This window comes from Mastomys coucha, unplaced genomic scaffold (genome assembly GCF_008632895.1).
Source record: "Mastomys coucha isolate ucsf_1 unplaced genomic scaffold, UCSF_Mcou_1 pScaffold3, whole genome shotgun sequence".
Lineage (NCBI taxonomy): Eukaryota > Metazoa > Chordata > Mammalia > Rodentia > Muridae > Mastomys > Mastomys coucha.
This window is the reverse complement of record NW_022196909.1, coordinates 40,799,072-40,808,606: the sequence shown is the minus strand read 5'-3', so window position 1 is coordinate 40,808,606 and position 9,535 is coordinate 40,799,072. Positions and strand designations below refer to the sequence as shown.

The following is a 9,535-nucleotide window of genomic DNA, read 5'->3' as shown; positions in this document are numbered from 1 at the left end:
TGAGCATCATTTATTTATTTATTTTACCGTGTAGATCTTTTCCTTATATAATATAGTTCCTGATCTTGTTTTTATGGGTTTTCTGTGTGTGCAAATGTGTATGTCAGCATCTATATGTGTTTCTTGTGTATTTTCTTTTGCTCCTTTCTGTTTGTTTTGTCCTATTATGATTTGTTTTTATTTAGTATTATTATTGCCATTATTATTATTATGTTGGATGCATGTTTTATTCTGAGAGAGAAAATAGAGGGTGTGGATTTGGGTAGGTAGGAAAGTGGGAGCATTTAGGAGGAAATGGAAGAGGGGAACTATAATAAAAACATTGTGTGAAAAAATGTATTTTGATAAAAATAATAAATTTACAGGTGGGAAAATTAACTAATTAAAAAGAAAGTAATGAAAAATCTTCAGAAAAAGGGGAAAATACAAAAAGAAACATTTCTAATAAAGAGGAATTTTAACGACTTGGGGTTTTCTTTTGCTAAGAGAGACCATCTTGGAGCAATCACTAATCTCTCGGTAGACTCATAGTTTTTAGCTGGGTCACTTTCTCAGTTCTATTGTCTCCCAGGAGATCAGCAGCTTTCCTAGGAGTACGATCCAAAATACTTGGGGATTACAGGCCATCTTGTCCACTAACGAGTCTCCACGTGTATGTTACCGGAGGCTGAGAACCTGCGGTCCATCTTTTCCCAATCCTCCTAGCAGGCGAGATTCTTGAAAACTCCCCCATCTTTAGTTCTTGTGATGATTTGTTTAATAAGTAACCAGGATAGAATTGGCTATCAGGATATATGTGTGTATAAACAAATGTGTCTAAGGTTAGTCATCATTAATATCACTCAGGACATAACCTTGTAAGCATAAAAGGCCTGCTGCCAAGCCACCAGCTGATCACATGTACACATGGAAAACACGTGCACGAACTCTTTGCACCCGATCCAGCTTACCTACACTCCCTTCCTCATTTACAACCCAGAGCCATGCGCTCCAAAAGGTCTCATCCCTCAAGGGGTCCTTTAACTGCTGCCTTCTGTTTTGGCACACACTCACGATCTTTGGAACCATAAAGGTGTTAGAATGTCAGAGAGGACCTCAGAGATTAACAAGTCCTAGGCACTTGGAGAACAGAGAACAAAGTCTCTGGCACCCAGTGGTGGTGGGAGGGGTGTTCTAACCTTGCCACCCTCGGGGACTAGTTAATGGATAGGCCATTTCCAATTCCACCTAGCAGGTACTCAAACCGCTCATGGTCATGCAGATATCTTCTGCTTATGTCTTCATAAGTAGCCAAGTATTAATGGGCAAGTGCGCATCCGCTTGGTGTGTGGCAACTCCTGCTGCTTGGGAATCGCAGCTCAAGACAGGGTAAAAGTGCTCACGTGGCATGAGGAAAGCCTGTAGCCTCCATACCCAGCAGCTGGCTTGCTTGTAACAGTAACAGCCCAAGGGAACAGGGACAGCAGCTTTTCTCTAACACTGACACAGGCGCCCAGGCTAGGAGCCCAGATGTTTCCTAAGGCATTGCTTCATAAAGATGAAGTCGCTCTTTCTCTCCTCAAGTGCAGAGCTCAAAGTTCCGATACCTGTTATCTTTCACCAGAGATGATTTCCAGGGAATAATTGGTTTAGCGGGCTCGTTTATGACACAAGTGTTACAAGGGTAGTCTTTGATAAGGCGAACTTAAGTTGGTTTAATGATACAAAGTACTTCCCCTTCTGGATCAGGTATTTGATAGTTAAACTGAAAAGAAAAATGCAAATCAGGGATAGTATTCAAAGAAAATATAAGGAAGTTGGTGTCCAGTGGGCAAGGCACCTGTGGCAAGCAGCCGTTTTTTACTTGTGTGACTGGCCACACCTCCTTTTTGACATATAGAACGCTCTCCAGGGATGAGTCTACATACTCTTGTGGTTCTCATGGTGTGAAAGTCCCTAGGCATGTGGATACCCTGGACATTTTCCCACCTAGGAAGTTTAAGGCATCAGGAAGCTTTGAACCTGCCAGTGCTATCGGCTTCCATCTGTACACGCCGGTCCCTGGTTTCAGCAGCTGGCCCCAACAAGCAAAAGATGGACTCTCCGATGCCGGGAGGCAGGGAACTCACCGAGATTGTCAAGATCACGCACATGAAGAGGAAGAGGACTGAGAGGTAGATCTGAAGTCTCTTCCCACCAAAGCGCTTCCTGAGATATTCTGGCATGGTCATCACCTGCAGGGACAGCCAGCCACAGAATTCACCTCAGAGCCTAGAGCATTTTGATGATGTAACATCTACTCAATGACTCCAGGCAGCTAAGCACTATGTAGGACATCTTGGGGACACAGAGGTGAGAGAGACACAGTTCCTTGTCAGAGTGATGATTCTGGATTGAACTCGGGCACTGGAGACAAAGTGAAGATGTCTTCCAGGCTCTGATGTTTACTGTGTATTACGACTTTTAGTAAATGATAGTCTCTGATTTCCCTTTTTCTTAAAATAGGGGTTTTCATTCAAAAGTATAAATAAAGGGCCCACAGCAGCACCAAACACTTGACAAATGCTTTTATTACATTTACAAGAAATGCTGCAGTACAGCAAAAACAATATTTATAAATAATAAATTGTAATATAATTATATAATAAGTTGATTGTTGGGAATATTATTAAGTATATTGAGACTATTGTAGTTATATGTATTTATATGATTCCCTTTATTGAAAAAAAGTTACATTAAATCAACTTAAAGATCAGTAACTTTCTTTACTAAAGTAAGAGATTGCTCATGAGACATTTAGAATAAGAAATACAGCTTTCTGTGTTTATCAGAGTGATGGTCCTCATTACTTACTCTCTTCCACTATAATATATGTTAATAAGCACACACATATCCCTTTTTTTAAAAAAAAAAGAATACAAATTCTTTTTTTTTCCTTTCTAAGGGATGAAGAACAGATTTATTTTTTATTTTTTTCTTAGATGGTAGGAAGAAGTCTTTACTCAGTATATATACATACATATATATGTATACCATAATGAATATCATATACATCTACCATAATAAATATATATGTACAATGCATACAAGCATACAGATGTACATATGAATATATTAAAATATGTATATTTTTAATAATAAAATTGAAAAGCTTTCTTATAAACCTAAAATTCCATTCATTAGTACTTCTTTCATGACACACCTCATGATAGTCTTATTAAATTATTTTAAACTTATGAATAGTTTTTCCCTCTCTATTTTATGACCTGATTCTTTGAGGAAAGATTATTCTTCCCTTTCCTAAAATCATGACAGCAATGATTATCTTGCTAGTAACTTTAATGGCTTCCTCTTCTCAAAAGCTAACTACTAGAGAGAGTGTGCTTAGGCATGAGCAAGCATCTATCTCTCCGGGGGGGCTGTGTTATGTGTGGGAGAACAGAGTCACTGAACCAATTCCCCTGGTAGAGATACACTGTCTAAAACAGTACATTGCAGTGTGCTTTTAGCAAACAATACATTCCCAAATCAAATGACATCTTGGGGAATCGCCGACATTTAACCTAATAACCAGCTGTGCAAATGCTAAAAGGCAATTGGTCTACTATAAACTTTGAGAACTGTGGCAGAGGAATACAAATTCTTAGCAGACCACCAACTGAGAGCAGCCCTGGAGAGATGGCAAGCTACAACCCAAACCACCCTCATGTTTTGGGGCATGAGCTCTTAAACCAAGGACGGCACCTTTCAGCAGGGATATTAGGAACCAACAAATGTGCCGCCTTCTGCAGAAGTGCATAGGAGGGGCCGCTCATCCCGTGTGGGTTTTCGGACGAACGTCTTGCAGAAAGGCCATCTAAACACCTGGTGTGTGTTCACTGAGGCATCCTCAAAGGCTATACACGGCACTTGAGCAATGTTTGCAAAGAACAGGAAGCCCATATGGGTTCTCACAGAGATCTCCCTTCTGACCAGCATGACATGCACATATTTGCATGTATGTACTATAGGTACACACATATACACACACCGAGTTATACTGTTAATTCATTACTACCCTATTCTCCATTTCTGGCTCCCCACCCTACCCCGTAGTTCTTATTTCATTTATGGAGGCCTCCTGGCTCCCAAACTTCAAGCCTTTAAATTGTTCATGCTGCCTTTACTTCTCAAACCTGCTAACCAACTTGTCACAAATAACCAACAAGTGGCTTCCCTTTCTTCCCTGTTTCCTGCCTTGAGCCTCAAAAGAGATTGCATGAACTTTTAATCATTATTTTTAAGACTCCATCTAATGTAGCCCAGGCTAGCCAGCTTCAAACTTGATAGGTAGCCAAGCATGATGTTAAACTCCTGATCTTTCTGCCCACACCTCCTAAATTCTGGTATTACAGGCATGTGCTATGATTCCCAGCCGAGATTTCATGAACATTTGAGTGTGTGTGTGTATGTGTGTGTGTGTGTGTGTGCACGCATGCGCTTGCACACACATGTAGAGGCCAGAGAACACCCATGGGAAGTCCTAGGGCATCTATCTGCCTGTGTCTGCTTTGTCAGTGCTGGATTACAAGCACACACTATCATAGCCAGCATTTTTACACAGGTGCTGTGGATCAAACTCACATTCTTGAGTGTGCATGGCAAGCACTTTACTGGTTATCATCCCAGCCCTAAAGTGCATGGACTTTTGTTAAAGTCCATTGTCCACTTGGATGCCCAAGTGCAACTTCATAAAATGGGAATCTGATCATGACCCTTGAATCCTCGAAAGCCCTGTACCTTCCATTTCCAGGAAGATAAAAACACTTTTTTTTTTTTTTTTTGGTTTTTTGAGACAGGATTTCTCTGGCTGTCCTGGAACTCACTCTATAGACCAGAATGGGCTCGAACTCAGAAATCCACTGCCTCTACATCCCAAGTGCTGGGATTAAAGGCGTTTGCCACCACTGCCCAGCACTTCAAAATTTTTAAATCAAATTTATTATTTATTTTTATGTGTGTATGCATATATATGTATATACACTCTCTATATGTAGTCTATATAGAGAGTATATATACATAGACATATATCACATTTCCATGCACTATACATGGATACATGCGTGCACACACACACACACATATACACAGAGAGAGAGAGAGAAAGTGTGTCAAGGTGCGTATGTGGAGGTCAGAGAAACACTTGTAGGGGTTGATTCTCTCCTTTTGCCAGCATGGCTCCTTGGGACTGAATTCAGATGCTCAGGCTTGGCAGCGAGTACCCTTACCAAATGAGACACCTCTCTTCCGCTACAACAGCTTTTTAAAATGGCATCATCGTTTAAAGCTTTTTAGCCAGCATGCTAAGAACATACTAACTTCTTCTCATTGTATTCTTTTTTTTTTTTATGTATGTGAGTGTTTGCCTACATATGTGTCTGCGTGGTCTATGCGTGCAGTGCCTGAGGAGATTAGAGAAGAGTGTTGGAAGTTACTGGGACAGGAGCTCGGGATAGTCCTAAGCCACCTCGTGGGTGCTGAGAATCTGGGGTCTCTGCAAGAGCAGCCAGTGCTCTGAACAATTGAGCCGTCTCTCCAACCCCTATATCGCTGGACCTTTATTAGCACATTCTAATCATGCAAAACAATAGTTTTCACTGTGACACTTGTACACGCGTGCACACCGTGCTTGGCCTATCTCCTCTCTATTACTCTCTCTGTGCCCCTCCCCTCCCCCACCGCTCTCAGTGCTCTTCCCAGGTGCACGATGTTTTCACAAAGAACGGGGCCTCCACTGTATCTGTGGATGCCTCTACTTCCCCCCCCACCCCCGCTCTCCCCCACAGAACTCCACTTTTAACCTTGATTTTAGCTGACCTCCAAAATACTCCAAGAAAGCTTTTCAGCCTCCATGTATTGATTCCATCATACGATTTTTCTATTCATTCATTCATTCACTTTACATCCTGATCACTGGCAGCCCCCCTCCTGCCAGTCCTTCCCTCGCATAGCTCCTCCCCCTCCCCTTCTATCTGAAGAAGTCAGCTTTATCGCCCAGGACTTAAGCCAGATCACCCCTGAAGCACATCTCTTAAGACATGTCTCTACGTCCAGCTCTGCCTTCTACTCAAGAGGGAGATCTCTGTGAGAACAATATGGACGCCCTGCTCTCTGGGAACATTGCTTAAGAGCCTTGTGTAGCCTTGAGGATGCTCTCTCCTCAGGTTTACGTCTACCACAGTGATCATTAGGCAGGGCCACCACTGACTTCGCCTGTCGACAGGCACATTCTATCCTGGGGGACCCTATGGGCAAGTGATGTGATTTTTTTTTTCTTCTTCTGTATATTATTAGCAATGGGACCAATGAGGGCCAAGTAGCCGTGTTTCAAGATGTAACATGAAGAATAAGTAGATAAATAAACATGCAACCGATACGTCAGGTACTCACCCCAGCCTTGATGTAAATGGGGACAAAAACCCACCCCAGAACCAGCAGCAAGGCAAACGACTGTAACAAGACAAGGGGGAAAATAAAGAGGGGTTGGCTTGTGGCCTTATGACCTCTGACCTCTGAATCAAGACAAACCCACCAACCAACAAACAACCCAACCACTTCCTTAGCTCCTGTCTTAACACTGTATTTCCATAATATAATATCTGATATTTGACAAGCAGGAGTTAGAGAGTTTTGAGTTCCCTGGACTAAGAAAAGATTGCACACAACCTTTGTCAAAAGCAATGGAGACTTATACGTGAGTGTCAGAGCATTGAGGGGAAAAAAACAAGCCTCTGGAAAGAGAGGAAGATGGCCCGGTCCGTTTGCGTCTTGCCAAATACAGTCATGCTATCGATAGAATCTGGTGTTAAAGTGCAGATTCTATGACATCTCTGCACATAGCGCCCGCCATGTTCTTTCACAAATAACGAAGTAGGTATAACCAGCAGGGTCAGTATTGTCATAAATATGAAGGGTGTGAACTCTGAGGTTAAAGAAATCCAAGGTCAAAAGCTATTTAAAAAAAAAAAAAAACACAAAACAAAAAGCAAAAAACCAAAAACCAAAAAACCTAGATGTCTGCAACCTGAGAGTGATGCATTGTGGGTTATAGGTTGTTTTCTCCACGCTGATGCAGGTGGTCTTCATCATACGTTTTATGGAGCCATCCAATCAAATCCCGGGCCACAAGGTGCGTCTGACCAAAAGTCTGGGTATGTCTTGATATTTTCGAGATAAAAATAGACAAAAGTGCTGGGCGGTAGTGGCTCACGCCTTTAATCCCAGCACTTGGGAGGCAGAGGCAGGCGGATTTCTGAGTTCGAGGCCAGCCTGGTCTACAGAGTGAATTCCAGGACAGCCAGGGCTACACAGAGAAACCCTGTCTTGAAAAACCAAAAAAAAAAAATAGACAAAAGCGACAGAACGCCTTCAGATTAGAAAGGCAGAGGCGTTTGGAAGGGACCCAGGGGACATCACTTCCTGAGTCACACCTCGGGTAGGTTTGCTAGGATCCACACCATAGTCTAACTTTGTCTGTCCTACCAACACACACATACACAAAAAACGTTAGAAAGGATTCAATAGGGGCCTGTGTGGGAGCTTAGTTGGTAAAACACCGTCTGCACGGGCCGGCGGACCAGAGTTTAATCCTCAGAGCAGACGGTGGAAAAAATAATAAAAGGACAGACTCCTGAACTGTGTACTCTGACTTCTGAATGCACATGGTGGAGAACAACAAAAAAACGCAGGCTACTCTCGCTCGCTCGTCACGTGCCCAGCCGTGCGCTGGTGTGGGGCGGGCGGACAGAAACATGCTCTCCATTTTTAAGAATTTAGGGTCTAATCCCTTACTCTCTGCCTTTCTCTATGCCTCTCTGCTTGTCTGTACATCTGCCTCTCCACCCCTGCATCTCTGCCCCTGCCCCTGCCCTGGGCCCTGGCCCTGGCCCTGGCAGCCTTCCAGTGCTGGGGTTAACGTCCCAAATGCCCAACCTACACATTTATCTTCCCTTGAGTCTATGGTGTACGCGAACACATGTGCAGGCCCAAGGCTGACGTTGGGGGTCTTCCTCAATTGCCCGCACCTTATTCTTCAAGGCAGGGGCTCTCAATCAACCTGAAAGCTCACAGACACGGGCTCGTCTCACTGGCCAATTTGCCAAACCCCTTGTCTCTGCCACTGAGGCTGGAACGACAGGGGGGGCTTCTGGGGATCTGGACTCCACTCCCCTTGCTGCTGTGGCAAGTGTATCCACCTTGGAGCCTCTCCCAGCATGCTTCTGTTTGCTTCTAATCCTCTCTTCTGGTTCAAGAATGGACACGCACTATGACATCTCAGAAAGGAGACGTGAGCGCTCAGAGTCACAGGGACCAAGTGAAAGTGAGGCTTGGGTGGTTAAGAGCACTGACTGCTCTTCCAGAGCTCCTGAGCTCAATTCCCAGCAACCACATGGTGGTTCATGACCATCTGTAATGGGCTCTGATGCCCTCTACTGGTGTGTCTAAAGACAGCTACAGTGTACTCATATGCATTAAATAAATAATTCTTTGGGCTGGAGAGATGGCTCAGCGGTTGAGAGCACTGACTGCTCTTCCAGAGGTCTTGAGTTCAGTTCCCAGCAACCACATGATGGCTCACAACCATCTGTAATGGGATCCGATGCCCTCTTCTGGTGTGTCTGAAGACAACAACAGTGTACTCATACATATATATATAATAAAGTCTGTAGAAGGTGGGGCTTGAACTGTACAAAATTGACATCCTGGTGAGAATGACTACCCAGGAAAAGAATGAGGCCACAGAAGCTCAAGGACAAACAAAGAGCGGAGTGGGTGAAGGGAAAATAAAAATCAGAATAAAAAGAGGGTAATTGGCACTGACTCCCAGGAAAACCTGGATGCATTTTGTTGAAAATACCCAGACATGGATTTGACTTAAAAGAACAAAGCTATTTTCTGTCACTCACATGTGATTCAAACGCCGTGACAGCGATTCCCGAAGCCGCGCCTGTCCCAGCCAGGCCCACGAAGTGGCCACTACCGATGTTGCTGGCAAATAGAGAGGCGCCCATCTGCAAGACAAGCAATCAGACTAAGGCAGTGGTTCTCAACCTTCCTCTGACTGCAACCCTGGAATATACCTCCTCATGCCGTGGTGACTTCCAGCCATATAATTATTTCATTGCTGCTTCTGTAACTGTGGTTTTGCTACTGTTAGGAACTGTAATGGGAATATCTGATATGCAAGATGATATCTGATGTGTGACCCCCAAAGGTTGAGAACCACTAGACTAAGGTTAGATTGAAATAAGATTCCTTAGAAACAGGTAGGTGTAGGACTGTATAGATTCTACTTCCTGCAGCAAAAGCAATAAACATCCATGCATCCTGAAAAACTAGCCTGTTACTGGTTATGCTGTGGCTCATGAGTCAAGAACCTGGTTCACCCTGAGAATAGTTTAAAAATGTTTGTTTGTTTCATTCCTTCTTAAAAGGGGGAACCAAATACTCACGGGAGGAGTTGCAGAGATTAACTATGGAGCAGAGACTGAAGGAAGGGCAAGCCAGCCTAAATATA

At 43.5% G+C, this 9,535-nt stretch overlaps 1 protein-coding gene across 1 annotated transcript in view; it reads right to left on the bottom strand.

The window, feature by feature from the left end:
* LOC116074548 (solute carrier family 5 member 4A) overlaps window positions 1-9,535 on the bottom strand; it is a 41,844-nt gene that overhangs the window by 28,711 nt on the left and 3,598 nt on the right. The window contains exons 3-5 of the mRNA XM_031347186.1: window positions 8,925-9,029; window positions 6,409-6,468; window positions 2,109-2,213 (exon numbers count right to left, since the gene is read on the bottom strand). Of these exons, the coding sequence (XP_031203046.1) occupies window positions 2,109-2,213; window positions 6,409-6,468; window positions 8,925-9,029 (270 nt within the window). The remainder of the gene's footprint in view (window positions 1-2,108; window positions 2,214-6,408; window positions 6,469-8,924; window positions 9,030-9,535) is intronic.